General features: G+C 41.4%; 1 protein-coding gene across 4 annotated transcripts in view; it reads right to left on the bottom strand.

Moving 5' to 3' along the window:
- The window catches only part of brinp1 (bone morphogenetic protein/retinoic acid inducible neural-specific 1), a 371,924-nt gene that overhangs the window by 7,876 nt on the left and 342,025 nt on the right, over positions 1–22,023 (bottom strand). For all 4 annotated transcript variants that reach the window (XM_043719925.1, XM_043719928.1, XM_043719927.1 and 1 more), the window contains exons 6-7: positions 3,760–3,996; positions 638–860 (exon numbers count right to left, since the gene is read on the bottom strand). In XM_043719925.1, the coding sequence (XP_043575860.1) occupies positions 638–860; positions 3,760–3,996 (460 nt within the window). The remainder of the gene's footprint in view (positions 1–637; positions 861–3,759; positions 3,997–22,023) is intronic.

Genomic DNA, 22,023 nt, shown 5'->3' with positions numbered 1-22,023 from the left:
TTGTTTTGCTCCACTCCCGGTATTCCAATCTGCTGGTTGTTGTGTTCCGCTTCGAGTTTTCAGAATTACCATAATTCAGTTTTTTTGCCTTTATTCGTTGAGAGATCAGTTGGGCTTCTACTTATGATATGAATTTTGACGAGCATGAATTTCAGCCCCTTAAATGTAGTATCCATGTAATGGACAATCCCACAAATTTAACCTGAACAGGTGGTCAAAAAAAAAATTGTCTATTACTCAAGTATATACGGTATGTCGGTTTTCACATCTTTATCGATAACACCCAGTTCCAACTCAACGTCTCCTCTTTTTAATGACTCGCTGTCTCTTACTTGTCAGACTGCCTTTTTGACATGAATAAAGGATGCTACACCATGGAAATTTCAAGCTGAATTTTGAATTTATTCTAAATTTCCAGTCAAGAAAGGTGCATTCTTGTCAGAGTAGGGGATGCTGTGGGAAAATCAGGAGCTACAACCACCTCCATCTCTTCCCTGGTTAGCTTTTCAAGTGCTGTGATTTCTCGAGATGAGCTATGATTATCATCGCACACCATTATGGAAACACCAGTACTTCACCTCTGACTGAGAAAGGAGAAAGCCCTGATGGCACTCTCTTCCTTTCATGTCTTCCTTACCTTTCTCGAGGCATCTGGTGGTTGGGGTTGTGACGGCAGCGGATACTGAGGCTGAAGAGTTTGCGGGCAGTACGCTGGATTTTCAGCTTTAGCGTCTCCACAGAGCTCTGGAGCATTTTGTACCGCGCCTGGAGATCCCAGTCATTGCCCCAGAGCTGATGGACACTCCCCACTGTCAAGAAATGTGTGGTGGGCAGACGTTTCAAGAAGGACTTGAATTCATCTGAAAGAAAGAATGACAAGCGGACATTCGATTGGAAGCTCTGCAAAGACAAGCTAATTTCTATCCTACATTTTTGATTAAATGTTGACCACTCAAGGCACCCCCGAATCCCCTTTGGTTTGGACAGACCCCTCCCAACGTAAAATGTCAACTGCCATATTGTAAACTCTTTATTTCTAGAGGTGGCAGCTTGTTCCAACAGAAGACACAAACTCCCCATGGTTGATCCAAAACCAATGTTTCCCAAATAAGTTAATCTGCTTCTCTCCAAGGTTTGTGTGACACAAACTATGAATATAATTTGGGAACAACAATCTATTTTCAGATCAGCCTCCATTTGTAATTGGAAAGCAGGGGAGTATCCCTGACTAGAGCATTCCCTTTATATCATTATGGTGCTTGATCAACAGTAAAATAGCCTGCTCTTGGCCCAGCTTCTGTTTGAATGTTTCTCAAACTGCCTTACCCCACGTTTCAACAACACTTCCCCAACCTTCTACTGTATGTCCTCAAAATCTACTTTAGTTGACTATGGCTGCTGGTAGCACTCCTGAAAGGAAGGTGCAAGTCAAGTCACACTCTACTGGTCTGAGCACACAATCTAGGCTGCTACTCTAATGTAGCTTGGAGACTGTGGTAGACTGTCTGAGGTGTCATCTTTTAAATGAGACCCCAAGCCATGGCCATGGCTAGCTTCTCATGTTGGAGAAAGTGAGGGTTGCAGATGCTGGAGACCAGAGTCAAGACTGTGAAGGGCTTATGACTGAAACGTGGATTCTCCTGCTCCTCGGATGCTGCCCGACCTGCTGTGCTTTTCGAGCACCACACTCTCAACTACCTTCTCATGTTGATGAGTGAGAACTTATGTACTGTTCTGAAAAAACAGCAAGGAAAGGACTATACAATGTACTGTTCAAGATTTATTCCCAAGCATAAATTGCAAGATTATGTCACCATTATACCTGCAGTATGGGGCAAATCATGTCACAACAGACACACGCCATGGTACTTAATTCAATGTAAAGAATCTCAGAGAAACTGTGAAGGTCTACATACAAATGCAAGTTCTTTCTTGGAGTTATCACCCTAAGAACAAAAATGGATTTAGATTGGGCGCAGAACAGTATGGAAGCGTTCAAAGGCTGGGTAAAAGGACATACAGCAGAAGGTTGGGGAAGTGTTGTTGAAATGTGGGGTAAGGCAGTTTGAGAAACATTCAAAGAGAAGCTGGGCCAAGAGGTGGAACCAACCACCAATGCAAGCACTCATTTCACTATTGGAACACAACACAAGGTATCAAATTATTATGTCAATGTATTGTTTATATTTATTTGCTTAACATCTCTGACATCATATTGAAGGCAAAAGGGCTCAGAGCACATGACCCAAACATCAAGACATGAGACAGCTTTTCCACAACTCTGTGTCTTGTCAAGTTGTCACAAAAATTCATAAATAGCATCAGCCAGATCTGTGGAGATTCCTGTTTGCAGTGTCTAATGGAATATAGTTTTGTACAATGAAGAACAAAGTGTTTAGTTACAGTGATTAAATGGTGATGTTCCATCAGTGTGGAAGGCCAATAAATTATCAGCACTGACGACACAAGTGATTTACGACAGCCTTTCTCTTGATGGAAATAAGATGAGACAAGTGACTACTCTATACGTGTTTTTTCTCATCTGGCTCTCATATAACTGCTGGAGTTATAAATCTGCAGGTGCCCAACCAAGACTCCATGAGTGTATATGTGTTGATAGATTACACAAACAGAGGGATGTGAATATCAAAGTCATGACCCACCATATTTTTCTCTGATAACTGCAATGGTGGCTTGTTAACTGAATCTTAATTATTTGGTGAACTACAAGGATGAAGAGCATTCATACACTCATGTTAGCAACAGCTTTCAATTCCAATCCCATCTAAGGTCAACCTGAAGCCCTGCCATCTCAACCTCACTTCTCACCTGTGGTGTAGTGATCCTCATGATTAACTCAACACCAGTGAGAATCTATAGTGTGGAAGCAGGCCATTTAGCCCATAGAGTCCACACTGTGTCTCCAAAGAGCATCCTTCCCAGACCCACAACTCCTCTTCTTTCCCTGTAACACTGTATTCCCCATGGCTCTAATGAGAGAGGCACTTACGGTCCTCTGGAAACATAGTGGCTTCTGTTTTCGAGTATTTAGAGCCTTAATAAAGAGAGACTGCAGACACACTTGATAACCAGCTAGGAGGTGGATATCTATAACGCTACATTCTATAAGCAAACTATTAAGAAAAGGATTTGCACCAGGTTTCTTCCTTCACTGTCAGTCTTAGGATCAATTTAGCATGCACTTTCTCGCACAGGTCGCCGGAAATAGTGACAAGGAATATTGTTACTTGTTCTTCCTGGATGGACTGTTGTGGTCAACTATAGGATTTTAGTCGCCATGCAGAACAAAGACAGGGAAGGGATTGAACTTGATTCATTTACTACCCAGTTACAGGGAATATCAGGGTTTTGCTCAATTTGTGAACTGCACTTTGGAGCCAATACGTCTTTTAAAACGGAACGAAGAGACAAAAATCAATCATAGTGATCATGAAATGAAAGATTCTGTCATCTGCAGAGGGACCTCCATTTTCACAAAGTTTGATTTCTTGGAAGGAATCCAGAAATCGCACTGTTTCTGTCTGCTGGGTAATGCGGCATTAGTGAGATTAGTATGAGATTGAGATAAGCAAGATTAAAAATCAAACTTTTGAAGTAACTGTAAAATAATTTGTCAATGTGAGAATCCTGAAAGCTGCTTTATTCAAATAGCTTTTGCCTGTTCAAGCTGTGTGGCATGTAATTTCTCAAAACGTTTATTTTTATCCCAAGAGAGCTCTCAAAGTTTATTCAATTTACCTGATGTTTCAAAATCTTTATAAGCTGTGTTCCATGCCTCAGAAAGTCCAGCCAATGAATTTTCCATGAGTTGAATGTCAGTGATAGGACAGTTGCATTGTGGAAATTCCATTGCACACTGACAAGCACACTGACTGTTTTTACAGATGTATTCGCCTTCTCCATTGCACATGATGTAACTCAGGGCTGACTGCACAAACTTCTCCCTCAGGTATTCAGGAAGAACAACCTGGAGACCTACAGGAGCAGAAAAGCAAAGGGGAAGGTATTATTGATTTTACTTAATGCAGTTCTTTCCACCAGAATACAAAACCAGCGGTCAGTCCGCAATACAGACATATTCAGTGCAACCTATAAAACAATACCTCAATTTCTTTCACAGTGCAATTTTTCAGGGCAATTAAGTTCCACAACGTATTGAATATTTCAATAAACAAATAGCTACAGGACAGGGGAATGAAATCTGCAAATGATTAATTTGAGCTTGCTGGAGGATCCTGCATGGTAAGCGGGTACTTATTTATACATGTAAAACCTTGGCTCCTAAACGGGATCACTATTACAATTTGAGTTTATGCAGCATAATACACTTGCTTCTGCCAGTGTGCTATTGTTAAGGTGACTAACAGATGCACAATTTTAATGTATCACATTAATCTCGATGCATGTTGCATGAAGAACAAAATAGTATAGGTATCAGTGTATGCATTGCCAGTTGATTCAATAAATGACAAAAAATCTGGAATAACACTCTTATAGCACAGTGGTAGTCTTCTGGATTCAAGTGTGCCATAATATGTCAAATAAGTTGATCATTGTTATGGACCACACCAGTCCCATCAAAATATAGCTAGGAGATAGCCTAGACCAGAACTTGTATCTTATTTATTGGCAAGTATAAGGTTCTGTGTTCCAGATGTGATTTGATTGGTCAAATTACTATAATTTAAGCAAACCAAAAATCATTCTTACACCACAGTTAAAATGCAAACAAAAGCAAAAATAAATTGGCACAACTTTAACTCTATCGAAATACTTAACAAAATATTATTTCACTACTAATCATCAGCTGTTCCAATATAGCAGCATCCTATAAATACAACCTTGGCAAAGACAAATTCAGCAGAACAGTGTTATTCTCATGTGCTGTCTTTTCACTCTAGTCGAGCTGAATGAAATACTGCAAGAGAGAGAACTCAAGTTTTTTTTGCAGCAGCAAAGAAAGAGCTGTAGTGTTTTGTATTCATTCATGGGACGAGGGTACTGCTGACCAGGCAGCATTTATTGTCCAACACTAATTGCCCAGAGGGCAGTTAAGAGTCAACTACATTGCTGTGGGTCTGGAGTCACATGTAGCCCTGACCAGCTCAGGATGGCAGCTTCCTTCCCTAAAGGACATTACTGACGCAGATGGGATTTTCATGACAAACAACAATGGATTCATGGTCATCATTAGACTCTTTAATTCCAGATTTGTTTATGAGCTTGAATTCCATCATTTGCAGTGGTGGGATTTGAACCTGTGTCCTCAGAACATTACCTGGGTCTCTGAATTAACAATCTCACAATATTACCATCAGGCCATTGCCTCCCCATCTAGCAGTTTCAAATCCAAAACCTTCAATCTCTTCAACTGACAGCAAAACTAAATCTCTAAATCTCTGGATTGTGTGAGCCTGACTCCACCTGATCATGCTTCTTTCATCTAATTTTCAATACACAAAGCTATTTATTCTGCTTTCCATGGAGCAGACACCTCAGCATCTGGTTAACAACACACACCTCTTCAAGAGAAACAGGACAGAACAAATCCCACTTAAAGGCACACATCAACAGATCATACAGGAATAGGAGCAGGTTCATCATCCAACACGGTACTCCGTCTCTGTTCTTTCCCCATGCCCTCATATATCATTAACCCATAGAAATATACCTTCTTCTTGAAAACATTCAATGTTTTAGTCTCAATTGCATTCTGATACAGAGAATTCTACAGGCTCACCACTCTCTGGGTGAAGAAATTTCTTCTCATTTCAGTCCTAAGTGATCAACCACACACCCTTTGACTGGGACCTCAGGTTCTGGACTCTCCAGTTCATTGGGAACATCATTCATGTGCTAACACAATCTAGCTCTGTTAGAATTCTACAGGTTTCTAAGAGATCTTCCCTTTGACACCAATGAACATAATCCTAACCAATCCGATGTCTCTTCATGCATCAGTCCTGCCATCCCAGAAAATAGTCTGGTAAGTCTTCATTGCACTCCAACCAAAACAGGAACATCCTTCCTCAGATAAGGAGAGCAAAATTGCGGATAACACTCCAAGTGTGGTCTTACCAATGCTCTGTACAATTACAGCAAGATTTTCCTGCTGCTGTACTCAAATCTTCTCACAACATATTATTTGCTGAACCTGCTCGCTTACTTTCAGCAACTTGTGTTCAAGGTTACCCAAGTCTTGGTGGACCTTCTCCTTTCCCAATCTATTGGCAACCATTTAATAATCTACCTTTCTGCCTTTTCTCACAAAGTCAATAACAATTATCCACTTTATACTTCATCTGCCATGCATTTGCTCACTCACTCGATATGACCAAGTCACACTCTGCATCCTCCTAACAGATCACCCTCCCAGCCAGCTATGTTTTATTTGCAAGCTTGAAGGTATCATATTTAGTTCCCGCATTGAAGTCATGAACTATTGAAAATAATTGACACTGTGTGAGGGGCGATGGCAGTCTATCGCTCTCTGTTAACCACTACAGAAGTTTAAACAAAGCTTAGCAGCTCCACTGAAACAGGAGATGGAACAAGCTCGGCTTTGTGTGAAATAGATGCATCTTTTGCCATTTACTCCTCTGTTCTTTGGATTCATACCACTGCTCCTTCAAGTGCTTTCTCCCAACTTGTCTTACATGTAAACTAATGGATATCACATACTGCTAGAGATCAGATGGAGCTTCAAGTTAAAATAATTGACAGAACTGGGAATTGAACTCACAGATTAAGCTAAAATCACTTTAAACGTTAGGATTGTATTTCAGAAGGGTGAGAATCAATGGATTGAAGTGTTTTTCTTTATTTGATTGCATCTAAACATGTCCATGAGTGGCAGCTCCACCAGTTTTCATCTTCCTGAGAAAAAGGATTACACCAAAGCTGATGTCAGGTAAAATGACTGAGATAAAAAAAAACTTGACATGTCTTCAAATAAGCTCAGGAGGCACAGCGTACCTAATAGCTTACTGTCAAGTGAGCGTGTGAGCCACCTATCACTTGCTAAATTTGCCTGAGATTTAAGTCTTAGTAGAATCGTGTGAAGCAGCTTGGGATGTTCTCTATGTTCAAGGTGTTTTGCAAATGCAAACTGTTGCTAAAAGTGAGTTCTTTGACTATTTTTGGGTCATGTGTCATCATGTTTCTGTATTTAATTTATTGGCAAAGCAGTATCTTGTGAAGACATCAGCAAATTACCTCCATCCATGATGCAATGTTGAAGATACATTACATAATATTTTTGTTGTTGTCAGAGTTGACTACTATCAGATCAGAAAGGAACAATAGAATTTCTATGTATACCATCACCCATCTTGGATTGTGTGCAGGGGGGAAGTGGAAATCCAGACTGGATCAGCACTCTATAATTCACCCTGAAATCAGGGAGGTCAGGCAGTTCTCATTGGATCTCATTGGGTCTTGCCCAACAGCAAAGTGATCATTTCTGGTAATGAAACACAACTAAGACCAGGATTGGAACTCAGTGAGAGTCAGAAAGGAAAATCTGGAGGATTTTAAAGTTAACAGGGTCCAATTTCAACTGGGGTTCTAGCAAGTTAAAATTTTACCTCACAATGTCAGAAGTTGCCGGGTATGGATAGTTTGAGTTATAAAGAAAAGCTGGACAGGCTGGGTCTTCTTTCACTGGACCACAGGAAGGTGAGAGGTGATCTTAAAGAACATAGAACATAGAAGAATACAGCGCAGTACAGGCCCTTTGGCCCTCGATGTTGCGCCGATCCAAGCCCACCTAACCTATACTAACCCACTATCCTCCATATACCTATCCAATGCCCGCTTAAATGCCCATAAAGAGGGAGAGTCCACCACTGCTACTGGCAGGGCATTCCATGAACTTACGACTCGCTGAGTGAAGAACCTACCCCTAACTTCAGTCCTATATCTACCCCCCCTTAATTTAAAGCTATGCCCCCTTGTAATACCCGACTCCATACGCGGGAAAAGGTTCAACTGTCAACCCTATCTAACCCCCTAATCATCTTGTACACCTCAATCAAGTCACCCCTAAACCTTCTTTTCTCCAATGAAAACAGCCCCAAGTGCCTCAGCCTTTCCTCATACGATCTTCCTACCATACCAGGCAACATCCTGGTAAACCTCCTCTGCACCCGTTCCAGTGCCTCCACATCCTTCCTATAGTATGGCAACCAAAACTGCACACAATACTCCAGAGTCTTATACAACTGCAACATGACCTAAGGGCTCCGGAACTCAATTCCTCTACCAATAAAAGCCAGTACGCCATATGCCGCCTTCACCGCACTATTTACCTGGGTGGCAACTTTCAAAGATCTGTGTACATGGACACCAAGATCCCTCTGCTCATCCACACTACCAAGTATCCGACCATTAGCCCAGTACCCCATCTTATTGTTATTCTTCCCAAAGTGAATCACCTCACACTTAGCTACATTAAACTCCATTTGCCACCTTTCTGCCCAGCTCTGCAGCCTCTCTATATCCTGCTGTAACCTGCCACATCCTTCCTCACTGTCAACAACTCCTCCGACTTTCGTATCATCCGCAAACTTGCTCACCCAACCTTCTAACCCCTCTTCCAGGTCATTTATAAAAATGACAAACAGCAATGGTCCCAAAACAGATCCTTGCGGAACACCGCTAGTGACGGCACTCCATGAAGAAACTTTGCCATCAACTACTACCCTCTGTCTTCTTCCATCCAGCCAATTCCTAATCCAAACCTCCAACCCACCCTCAATGCCATATCTCCGTATTTTCTGCAGTAGCCTACCATGGGGAACCTTATCAAACGCCTTACTAAAATCCATATATACCACATCTACCGCTTTCCCCAAGTGTTTTTGACTTGGGTTTACAAGGGTTTATCATTGAAGGTGACACTTCTAAATTAAATACAAATAAATGTCATACATCTCATATTATCTCATGGTTGTGGTGAATTGATTTAAGATTTTAAGGAATAGCTTTTTACAAATTAAAACAGGAAAACCAGAGTTTGGAACACAAGTATAAGTTGTCTTGAGTTGCTGGGGAGTACAGTGGCTGTAATCTGCCAATTGTGTTGATGTTCAGTGTTTTGGAAGCACTCTGATTTATTCCGTGTTGAAGATTGGGGTAACTGCATCTAGAGGTGACAACGTTTCAGCTGTCACAAATATATAGTCTGGGAATGATGATCAGTCACTTTGGAAATACCATGATCTGATAGAGATCCTGGTATGTACTGCACATTTAAATCGCCATTGTGGTATTTGATGAATTAAACTTTCCTGATCACAGATTAACAATCCAGACATGAGGGTACAGATCCTAAAGGATTTTGTGAAGCAGCATTTCCCAGCCACACCTCTCCTCGACTATGCGCTAGAAGTGGAGAAGATTACTACCTCCAAGGTATGGAACCTACACAGGAACCTGAAAACTGGTCAGCAAATAACCTATCTTCCACAGACTTCAGTTCTATCGGGGATTGAGTGATGAATATTAATTCAGCTGTAGAAATTTCAAAACTGATTTTGGTAACTCTGATCAAGGCCTTCAGAGTTTTGGTAGGGAAGGAAGCAGCGCCTTCATTGGAATTACCTGGAACAATCCTTTCAGAATAGCTCAAATTTTATTTTAGACTTTGATTAACTTCAGTTTGAGTAGCTTTGTGCTGTACACTGTGGAATGTGCTTCATTGTCAGATGGCAAGTTGGTTAAATGCAGAATCTGGGCAAGCAGTCACTGAGCTGCATTTTGAGGAATGGTCACTGGACCCAAAAAATTGATTCTATTTTCTCTTCACAGATGCTGCAGAACCTGTTGATCTTTTCCAGCAACTTCTGATTTTCTGACTTACAGCATCTGCAGTACTTTCCGTTTTTTGTCACTGAATTAGCTTGTTTCCAAATTATTTGCCAACAGCATATCAATAAAATGTGGTTCTCTTTTTAAAGGAAAACTTTTCCTTAAGCAAAATCTGCAGCACAAAATGTGGTTGGATGAGCTTTCACGAGACATGCTTACGTTTTATTTTTAATAATGCAAATTCTGAAGAATTAACCATTTCTGAATTGTTGCAGTTATTAAAATCTTGCCCCATCTGTTTTTATTATTGATGTATAAATATTGTTTGAGAATTGAATGGTTACGCCTGGTTCGTTACCCAGAACCAAATCCAGTATGGCCTCACCTCTTGTTGGCCTGTCTACATATTGTGTCAGGAAACTCTCCTGCACACATTGAACAAACACTGACCCATCTAACGAACTCGAGCTATAGCTTTCCCAATCAATATCAGGAAAGTTAAAGTCCCCCATAACAACCACAAGAAGTTTAAAAAAATCACTTATCTTTTCCTAGGATGGGGGATCTCAAGACTAGATGGCACATTTCTGAAGTGAGAGGAGAGAGATTAAAAAAGACATGGGGAAAAATGTTTTTTACACAGAGGGTGGATCGTGAGTAGAATAAACTTCCTGAGGAAGTGGTGGAAGTGGGTACAATTACAATGTTTAAATGACATCTGGATAAGTACATGAATAGGAAAGGTTTAGAGGAATATGGGCCAGGAGCAGGCAGGTGGGACCAGTTTAGTTTGGGATTATGCTCGGCATGGACTGGCTAGAGCGAAGGGTCTGTTTCTGTATGACTCTATAACTCTATAAGTACCAATGGATAAGACTGTAGCCAGGAGATCAATCATAGGTGAGGCTATGTGGCTTTGTTTTGCAGGTTACTCTCCTGAGAGTTAGTTCACCCTCTCTAAGCAATAGAAATTGCAAATCTTTCTTTAAAAAACAGTGTAGCTGGAAGTTTGTCGGGAAAATCTGATTATTTTGATTTGCCAGAAGGATAGCAGTACAGTTCTTTCATTTTTCAGACTTCCTGCAAATAGAGTGGCATGGAAAAAAATGAAGGAAGGAATTGTTTCAAAAGGCTTCAAATGAATAGACATTTTCGTTCTGTGATAAATTCATACACCTGGCAGGGTGGGGGAACTTGGAGTTCTGAAGAGTTCATATTCAAAGCAAAATGTTTACTTTTTCACCCTCCACAGATGCTGCCAGGCCAAGTGAGTATTTCCAACATTTGTATTTTAAGGAAATTCTTGGTGTGTTTTCACTCTGCCATGGTGACATGAGTACAAATATCAATACCATTGTAACAACGCTACTTGCACATCACTAAATGAACTCTTAAACAACAATTCAATATGTTAAACCCAAACCTGACACCTTCCTGTACTGTATGCATTCAGAAGTTATTTTGTTCTAACTTAGCATTTTTAGACTGACACCCTGCTAGGTTCTCTTTTCTAGGATATTTCAAATTTAAGATTTATTTTTTTCCCCAATGTATATTCAGTACCAGTGCACCACACTCATTGCTTTCAGTACCTTCATTTGTCCCAGAATTTTGGAGGTAGGATAGTTAGCTTTGGAAGTTTGCAACACTGGAAGTGTGGTATAATCGGAATTCCCTGGACTTTAAATCTGTACCACTGCCCTCCATCTGGTATTTCCTGAGATTACCGCTTCTCACAGTATTTGTCACATCTACAAATGAGTGGTATTGTAGAAGGGTTGGTTGAGGCAGTTTGCAGCCACTAACCTTCCTTTGTCGTATGCTTATCCAATGAATTGTGGTGCCTGATGCACCACAGTGGAGTATCTGCAGAAGTGGCATCGTTTTTATCTAACGAGGAGTTCTATTGGATCATAGCAATAATTGCAATCACACTTGGTCAGATGTAATTACTAGGATGTTAAGGAACTGGCACAGATGCACATGCAATGGAACTCTTCACTTTCATTCTCAGATTGAGAAACAGATCAACAAACTGGGAGCAGTCAATGTAAAGTGAATATTAACTCCTACAAAATAATTTCCTTATTCATCTCCCCACTGTTAACCCAAAGTACAAGCATAACCAAAACAAATGTAATCGACAATTGTAAAGTCACCAGAGTCCCAAAGGAGAACAGCGTTGCTCTCTGATCAGAGAGGAACAACTGATGGTGGTTTTGCCTGAGCATCATCACATCTCAGGCAAGGGGAAGGGTTGAGATGGTGGGATCTTCGTGCTAACTTCAGCAGTATGGAAATGTTTTATGTTTTGTCTCCATAAGCATTTTCAGGCCAAGAATATAGTCTGACATCCTCTCACACATAAAGACCCTTCTCCATAACTCCATGGTGACAGTGCTCTGGTGTTCAAACCAGAACTCCATTAACAATCATATTGATTTGGATCCCATTTACCAACCTCTCAGAAACAGAATCAGAAATGATATCACCCACGCCAACAAACTGAGACCGATAAATAGCAAGCAGGACAGAGTGCCAATGCTTCACTGGAGGCTCATTGATGATGTTACCATGCATGGTGGCCAAACGTCTGAGAACAAATCTACCAGCTCAGCAAGCAAACTTACAACCTGATGCACAACTTGAGCTACAAATCATCTCCAAAATCTCAGTGTTCTGGTGACATAATAAACTGGTTTCCAACACTCATCTGGCTGCTCCTGAAAGATCTTCCCGAGTGTAAAGAATTGATGCACAGTTTGATTGGAAAAGTAAGTTCCCCTGCTCTTCTCGCCATTATTCCTTAAGTGTATTTGATCCAGATTTCACTAGATCTAATGATGGTGGAGGAGGGTTAAGGGCAGACCACAAAAGGGGCCTGAAAACTGGAGCCCATGAATTCTCTTCCAAATGCTACACTCGAGAAGCCAGCTATACACTGAATATTCAGAGAATCAAAGAAAGGTACAAGGTAGGCAAGGTGTGTACATTAGGATAGACATCAGATAATTCAAAAGTGAATCATTTTATGCTATATATAAGCAAAACTCTTAGGAAATGGTAGGCCAAATTTATAAGGTTGTTAAGCAAGCATAATGAAATCCCAGCTTTATAAATGAAGATGTAGAATACAAAAAAGTCGAGGTCTTGATGTTAAAGCTTTTCTCAACCATTTTAGGCTAGGCTAACTGGCCTATACAGAGAAACCTTGATTATCCAAATGACACAGGCGGGGAGTACTTTGTTCAAATAATCGAATGTTTGGATAATTGAATGGCAGATAACACAGTTTAGTCAAGCACTGGGACCTTGCAATCTTGTTCAGATAATCTGAAATTTGGAGAACTGACGTTTGGATAATCGAGTTTCCTCTGTAATTATTTGGTTTTGTAATTATTAAAACACAAATTCAACATTAGCAGAGCTCCTATTCTCAGGCACTATCATTGCAATCAGACAAGAAATGAAGATTAAGTTCAGAGGTTTGGGTATATTTTCACAGAGCAACTTGGGATACATTTTACAAGGCTTGGTAACTTATCCACTTCTAAGCATGCCAAATATATTCATATTTCTTCCCTCACCATGTTTATCTCGTCCAATATTTCATACATTTCCTCAAAGGCAATGTCTGTATTGTCCTTTGCTTTTGTAAAACCATGCTCAAAACATTAATTAAAAGTCATCGTTTCTGAACACGGTCTCCTTTTCCTTTAGTTGCTCTTTTATAAGGATGCCTTTTAGTTTTCCTTGAATTTGCTTCCCAATATTTTTATGCCTTCACTTTGCCATCCTAATTTTATTTTCATTTACTACAGCACTTTAAATATAGCTCTAGACTTCAGCATATTGAACTTTTAGCATCTGACCTAAGTTTTCTTTCTGCTAAGTCCATTGATTTGATGCCAAGAAGGTCAAGGTGCATGAATACCATTCTTTCTTTGATGTAGAATACTTATTTTAAACTCCCTTGTAGCTCCTCCCTTGAGTGCTTCTACTGCCACAACATGGATTTACTTTTAAGTAGCTGTTTCCAGTCTCCACCTGCTGACCCACATTCCCATGCACTGATACTGGCTTTATCCCAACTTAGGATTTTATTCTTAGTCTACCGTCACTCTTATCTAAATAGTTAAAACTAACTGAGTAATGATCATAAAAAAAATGAAGAACTGTGGGTGCTCAAAATCAGAAACAAAAACTGAAATTGTTGGAGAAACTCAGCAGACCCAGCAGCCTCTGTGGAGAGAAAGCACAGTTAACATTTTAGGTCTTCTTCAGGGTTCATGAGTTATAAAGAATGGTCACTGGACCTGAACACTAGGGTATCTGCTTTCTCTCCACAGATGCTGCCAAATCTGCTGAGTTTCTCCAGCAATTTCTGTCTTTGTGAGTAATGATCATGATCACTAAACTGTTAAAATTTTCACCAAGATTAGACAAGCCTTATGGTATTTCCTTCACAAATAATTCTTTCCAATGACAAGTATTTAATTTTTACTTTGTTAAAAAAAAGCTAATTTTGGGACCTGGGAGACATCTATAATGGCTGTCTGACTGCTCTTGGATCATTTAAAGAATAAAGTATAAAATTGCCTAACGCAAATCCTGGTAAGTACAAGTGCAGACTGCCATGAATTGTCATTCTTATTCTGAGATGTACAAAGGTAGGTGATGGAGCATAAAGTGCCCTTGTTTTAAATGGTTGCTAATAGGATATTGCTGGCTCATAGTTGGTTGATAAACTCGATCACCTGAAACTCTGCTGCTTGTATCTGAACTCACAGAACGTTTGTTTCCCCTATGACCCCACGCTTGCCGACCTACATGAGTTCCTATTAAAGCAACACTTTGGTTTAAAGTGTCATATGCTGTATTCGACCTTTTCCACGACCTTTCACCTCCATCTCTGTCATCTTGTTCAGTTCCACAACTCTCCCGCTCTTGAGATCTCAGCACTCCTCTGATTCTGGCAAATGGATAACAGCAGTTCAAGAAGATAATTCACCACCACCACCACCACCTTGTTGAGGATAACTACAGACATGTGATAAATGCTGCCCAGCCATCACCACTATCATGACAAGAGTGGATAAAAGAAAACTTCTTGTGGATCCCTTCTGTATTGTTTCCAAAATACTCAGATCCTTCCTAAAAGATGCGATGTTCAGAACTGTACACAATACTCCAGCTGAGTTTGTCTGGTTTGGAACAGGACTGAGTTCACCATATTTTGGTCTCTTCAGCTCCTGTCCCTCAACTCATCAACACTGCACTGGTCAATCTGCAACTATCACCAAGTTGAACTAAGCCTACTGAGGAGCAGCCTATACAGATAGGTTGCAGAGTGCAACAGGCAGGATTTGAAATCCAATGACCTCTGACTGTAAATTAGGATGTGGGCTCAAACAAATAGGTGAGACTCCATAAATAATGGTGCTTGATGATTGCAGTTAAAATGGTTGTTTGCAACAAGTAGTAGATTAACACTGACTATGCTTTTATATTATTCAGAGACACAATAGCATCAGCCTGACAATGAAGATATTATTATTGAACTCTTTCTTGACTGGCATTGGGGTATTTGGAGCATAAAATACAATGTGCTGCTGCAAGATCCTTGTACATTTTTGGCGATGGACATGTTACACATAATAAGCTGTAATTATAATTTACCTCAGGTTTGCAATGAAAGCTGGATGTCAATGCTACAAGGCATTAATTATACAGCCAAAGTGTTACGGTGACACCTGGTTATTTGTGAGCTTTTCCACAATGAGCCCTGAAGATACTTTAATCAACCTGTCCGTAACACATGTCCAGTGCAGGTGGGTCTTGAACCCACACTTTCTGGCTGAGAAGTAGGCTGGAAGAACCACGATTAGTACTTAAGATATATTTCTAATCAACCTGTTCAGTGACATTATTATACATACTTCTGCAGCACGTGAGACTTGAACCTGGAGTTGACAGTTAAGGATGCTACTACAGCGTCATAAAGTCGCTCCGGAATTCCATTATATTACACACCAGGAAATCAAATTCAGTCGAATGTCAATAGCAGGCTCTCAGAAATAAACTACAACTATTAATAAGTTTCCAAAGAATTGTTAGGGTGCTTAGTGTTGGACACCAAAGGTCACTGCAGTTTCAATAATGTAGCTAACAAGCCATCTGTTGATGAAACTGCCAATTATTAACTTTTTAAATGATCTCCCACCTAATATTAGTAAGGAAAGGATCATTTTCATTCTGTGTCACCTTTGGATAAATTGCAAAAATGCTATAATTTAATTTTACCTCCTGCCATATCTTGTTAGAATTGACTCCGTTTCCTGAAACAGAATACCCCTGAAACACTCTGAAATAGTGGGAGAGAGTGAGGACTGCAGATGCTGGAGATCAGAGTCAAAAAGTGTGGTGCTGGAAAAGCACAGCCGGTCAGGCAGTATCCAAGGAGCAGGAGAGTCGATGTTTTGAGCATAAATTCTTCATCAGGAATGTGATTCCGGATTTAGAGCTTATGCCCGAAACGTCGACTCTACTGTCCCTCGGGTGCTGCCTGACCAGCTGTGCTGTTCCAGCACACACTTTTTGACTGTGAAATATTGCAAAGTATGCTTGTCTCAAACCTCATCATCAATAGTTCTGACAATTCCTGCGATGTTATTCTGTTTGCATGGCCAAATCATCTTAAAGGACATTAGGACTTAAGGAAATGCAAATAAAATACAGAAGGGACCAAAGTGTGCAGGTCTGATATCCACAGAATCAATGTACATGACCCTGTGAGAGACATGTTCTAAAAATTAATAGGGATGCTATCGTTACTGTAGGTTGTCAGAATTAATAGGGTGGATCTTATTGAATGAAAAGAAAAAACAGATCAGTTTTGATCTTAAAGAATATCCCTGTCACCTCTTATTACTCTTGTGCTGTTCTTTGTTCACAAGGCAAGGACTGGTCTTCTGAACTGTAAATACAATTCTATCCAGACCTGTACTAAGTCAGAGCTGAAAAATGTGTTGCTGGAAAAGCGCAGCAGGTCAGGCAGCATCCAAGGAGCAGGAGAATCGACGTTTCGGGCATAAACCCTTTTTCAGGAATGAGGAAGGTCTAAGTCATACTAGTCAATGGATAGCCAACACAGACATGGTGGGCTTAGCTGCCTCTTTCTGTGTCACAACACATGTGTGATGCTGTACATTGAACTCCATATAATTGAACCATGCAACAGAGTGGATGGTCAAACAATCCATTGTGCCTTTCCTAGCTCCTTTAAGAGCGATCCAATTAGATCAACTACCTCAATTTTTCCTCATAATCCTACAAATACTCCTGTATTAAGTTTAAATCCAATCCCTTTTGGATAGGTATCTCTCAACTTCTCTTCCATTCTTTTGATCATTCCATTAAATCTACATCTTTCAGTCCTTGACACGCAAATTCATGAAGCGTTCCATATTTTTTGGGCAACACAGTGGTTAGCAATGCTGCCTCACAGCACCAGAGTCCCAGGTTCAATTCCAGCCTCGGACGACTGCCTGTGTGGAGTTTGCACATTCTCCCCGTGTCTGTATGGGTTTCCTCTTGGTGCTCTGGTTTCCTCCCACAGTCCAAAGATGTGGAGTTCAGGTGAATTGGTCATGCTAAATTGTCCATAGTTTTAGGTGCATCATTCAGAGGGAAATGGGTCTGGGTGGGTTACTCTTCGGAGGGTCAGTGTGGATTTGTTGGGCCGAAGGGCCTGTATCCGCACTGTAGAGAATCTAATCTAATCTTACACTCTTGTCAGTGAAGCCGATATTTACACTGTTATAGTTTTCTCCTTCATTATGTTGAACTGTTCTACTTAACTTTCTTGTAACTCCCTGAAATTGTTTCTGCTCTATCTTCTCTTGACAACCCCTGCAAGCTGAAACTCTTTAAAACTGCACCCACTGCCAGACTGTGATACCCTAAATCTGTTATATCCAAAAGGCACAGGAAAATTTCATTGAAATTCTTTTTCAAATACATAAGATTTGAGCCAGAGGAGCTAGTTAGTAAAAATTAACTAGTTTTGTCCAGAATGTTACAATAATTCGCATATACATACCTCAGAGACCGCAATTTTCCCTCCCATGTGGTCGATGATGCCCTCCAGCGCATCTCCTCCACTTCCTGCACCTCTGCCCTTGAACCCCACCCATCCAACCACAACAAGGACAGAACCCCCCCGGTCCTCACCTTCAACCTCGCCTACCTCTGTATACATCACATTATTCTCCACCAGTGGGCGGCACGGTGGCACAGTGGCACAGTGGTTAGCACTGCTGCCTCACAGTGCCCGAGACCCGGGTTCAATTCCCGCCTCAGGCGACTGACTGTGTGGAGTTTGCACGTTCTTCCCGTGTCTGAGTGAGTTTCCTCCGGGTGCTCCGGTTTCCTCCCACAGTCCAAAGCTGTGCAGGTCAGGTGAACTGGCCATGTTAAATTGCCAGTAGCGTTAGGTAAGGGGTAAATGTAGGGGTATGGGTGGGTTGCGCTTCGGCGGGTCGTTGTGGACTTGTTGGGCCGAAGGGCCTGTTTCCACACTTTAATGTAATCTAATTTCTACCACCTACCAACAGAACCCAGAGATAAATTTCCCTCCCCACCCCATCTGCTTTCCATAAAGATCATTCTCTCTGTGACTCTCTTATCAGGTCCACACCCCTCTACCAACCCACCCTCCCCTCCTGGCACCTTCCCCTGCCACCACAGGAATTGCAAATCCTGCGCCCACACTTCCCCCCTCACCTCCGTCCAAGGCCCCAAAGTAACCTTTCACATTCAAAAGCGTTTTACCTGCACTTCCACAATTCATTTACTGTATCCAATGCTCCCAATGCAGTCGCCTCTAAATTGGCGTGACAGGAGGTCTACTCGCAGAGCACTTCAGAGAACATCTCCGGGACACCCTGGACAACCAACTCAACACCCCGTGTCTGAACACTTCAGCTCCCCCACCCACTCAGCCAAGGACATGCAATTCCTGGGCCTCCTCCATCGCCACACTCCAACCACCCGACGCTTGAAGGAAGAACACCTGACCTTCCGCCTCAGGACCCTCCAAACCTATGGCCTAAATGTAGATTTCACCATTTTCCTCATTTCTCCTCCTACCATCTTATCCCAGTTCCAACCTTCCAACTCAGCACCGCCCTCATGACCTGTCCTACCTGTCCATCTTCCTTCCCACCTATCCGTTCCACCCTCCTCTCTGACCTATCACTATTACCCCTATCTCCATCTACCTAGCACACCCTCAGCTACCTTTCCCGGAGCCCCAACCCCTCCCACTTCTTTCTCCACCTCTTTTGCTCACAAGCCTCATTCCTGATGAAAGGCTCTTGCCCGAAACGTCGACTCTCCTGTCCTTTGGATACTGCCTGACCTTCTGTGCTTTTCCAGCACCACATTCACGACATATGCATTCCTGGCCAGAGAAAATTACTCTTTGTCATTCATGACCGTTAACCAATAATGCTTGTTAGAAGCACCTGTTTTGTTGCTGTATGGAGGCAGGATGATGCTCAACTATCTCAAAACGTGGTTGCAGCATGAAACTCTGAAGAAAACAGTGGAAGTGTTTCAGAGAAATCTCCAAAAGCGTTCCTCAACTGTTCTTACCTGCCCAGGAGCCTGTGGCTTGAAACTGACCAAAACAGAGAAGGGTCACTAGAAAGGGACAGAACACACCAAAATACTTGGCTTGGGAGAGAACAGATGCAATGTGTCAAAGAGGGTTCGCAATCCTCCAAACCAACCTTAGACTCAACCCTTCAAACACCCACATGTTAGAGTCTGTAGCTCACACACTGAACTGAGTCAACCTCGATTCTGAGGGAAAATAGGAAGTGGTGGATTAACTGGAACAGCCCAGCAACCGAGTACAGTGGCACTTAAGATATCTCAAGGCATTTCACAGAAGTGCATTCTGACAAACACTGACATTGTGACACAACCACGTTAGCTTAGACTTGGAGTTAGGTTTTAGGAAAGTCTTGAACGAGCAGAATGAGAAATGGAGAGGTTTAGAAATCGAATGGTAAAGGCTGGTTTCTCAGCAGTTGGCAGCATGGCTACCAATCAGTGTTGGTGTGAAGGAAGTGGGGAGGAGGCGTTAAAAGGCCAGACCTAGAGAAGTGTATGGTTCCCCAGGAGAGGAGAATGGACACAGTTTATTCTATCATAGCTGAACAATGGCTATAAGATGCTTGAGATACCTAACACAACCATACACACAGAAGAATTCAACATTTTCCAAAAGGGTCCTGATGAACATCGAATTAACAATTGGCAGATGGCCAAATTACCTGCCTGCCTCTTTGTTGATGAATACTTTTGTTGTGATATGGGGTCGAAGTGATGAATCATAGAGACAAGAAACAATTACATCAAAAGGATGGAGACTGGCAAAACAGGCCAGCATTACTCACCAAACAAATAGGGTGCCAAAACTCATATTAAATGATTCTGTGAAGAAACCACTAACTGCAAAACAATCTGATTTTGAAAGCATTTTCCCTAAGGCAAATGTTCTCTATGAGATGTAACTGGCAAATATATTTACTCCATTACTGAGTAACCTACTTTCAAAACCATTATTGGCAGCAGCACTAAGATACTGCTTTGAAAATAAGCTATTTAAAATTGCATCATAACACTGCATAGTACTATCAGCCATGTCTCTTCATTGAATTACTTTTGTACTTTTTCCTTAAAAGACTGTCTTAAAAAGAAATCATCACATTCTAGGAATGAAAAGCATTTAACAGAGAAGGAAATATTTTCGCTGTAATGCATCCTGACAATGGTGTAGATTTTGCAGCGATGAATAGAGCTTGCTACATTAAAGTGAAAACCTGAGAGTAAACTATCATGAACACACATATTATGCAGTTCAATGCAGAATTAAAGAGACCTGAGTTGGCCAACTCCTCCAAAGGTTACCTGAGAACCGTTGCTTGCTGAGAGACTTGCCATTAAAATGCATGTAATGGTCTAAATTTCTTCACTTTCTCATGCAGACATGCTGAACTTGTCAGTAAAAAACCCAAAGAAATGTGAAGTAACTGCACAGTATCCCATCACCGAGTCGCCCTTTATTTACATGAGTACAGTACCCTGGCTGTGACTGGCCAGCTCAGAGTCAGTCCCTGAAGTCAGGAGACTCTCGGAATCCCCTGTTTATATCTGTCAGCCAGGGTTCCCCGATGATCCCAGGTTAACAGCCCCAAGCAAGGATCTTATAGTCAGTAAGATCCACCTGGTTCTAATCATTACAAATGTGTATTCCTATGTGAGTAAACGCTAAACTGTGCGGTGAACTCAGTCACTGTCAATCAACCTCTGGCATGGAAAGTTGACAAGAGTGGAAATTCATTTCGTCAGATTGTATTCATCACTGGAGTTTTACAAAAGGTTTAATTATTTGTTTTCTTACACCTTTTCCCCTCTTTTTCCCTTAATCCAATATTTCTTTTGCCTAATTAACTTGCTTTCTGTACATTACTTGACACTGAATTGAAAATTCAAACTCAGAAGTTGGGCAACTGCAGTTTTGCATTCTGCAGTACTTTCCAGAAGTCTGCGAAATAATGTAAAATGTAAGCAGGATCGAATGCAATGATCCATTTTTGCAGAGAATAATGACGGGCTGTCACTCTGTGGCAGAGGGTGAGGTGGGAGCGGAGGGCAACATGTGGGGACAAAGAGACTTTGCAAGAGAAGCAGGCAAACTCACCTGACTGATAGATGTGTTTTCTTAAATGCACTGGTAAAGCACTCATTACACCAGTGGGCTCCAAACTATTGGTTGTGAATGGGGCTGCAGAAACAGTATTTGAGGATCCGAGACCTCACTCCCTCTGAGACAGCACTGGTTACTGTGGAGACAATTACAGCCTGAGATTGTGACAAGTGAGCTCAAAGTGTGCGAAGAGATTTTTATGATGATGCTGCATAAGATGGGTTAGAGCTGATGACTGTGATTTTGAGATGGTTGAGTTATCTTCTGTGCACAGTGCCAGGAGGAGGTGGGAGGGGCTGACTGCAGGGCTTACAGTGGGGTTTTCCCTGTGTCTTCTGTCACCGGTGAATACAGAGAGCTTAGCTGAAATCTACACAATTACATATAATTTCACAAAGTACAGGTCACTCTTC

Source organism: Chiloscyllium plagiosum, chromosome 30 (genome assembly GCF_004010195.1).
Source record: "Chiloscyllium plagiosum isolate BGI_BamShark_2017 chromosome 30, ASM401019v2, whole genome shotgun sequence".
Taxonomy (NCBI): domain Eukaryota; kingdom Metazoa; phylum Chordata; class Chondrichthyes; order Orectolobiformes; family Hemiscylliidae; genus Chiloscyllium; species Chiloscyllium plagiosum.
The sequence above is the reverse complement of the archived record's forward strand: the minus strand, read 5'-3'. Positions and strand labels throughout refer to the sequence as shown.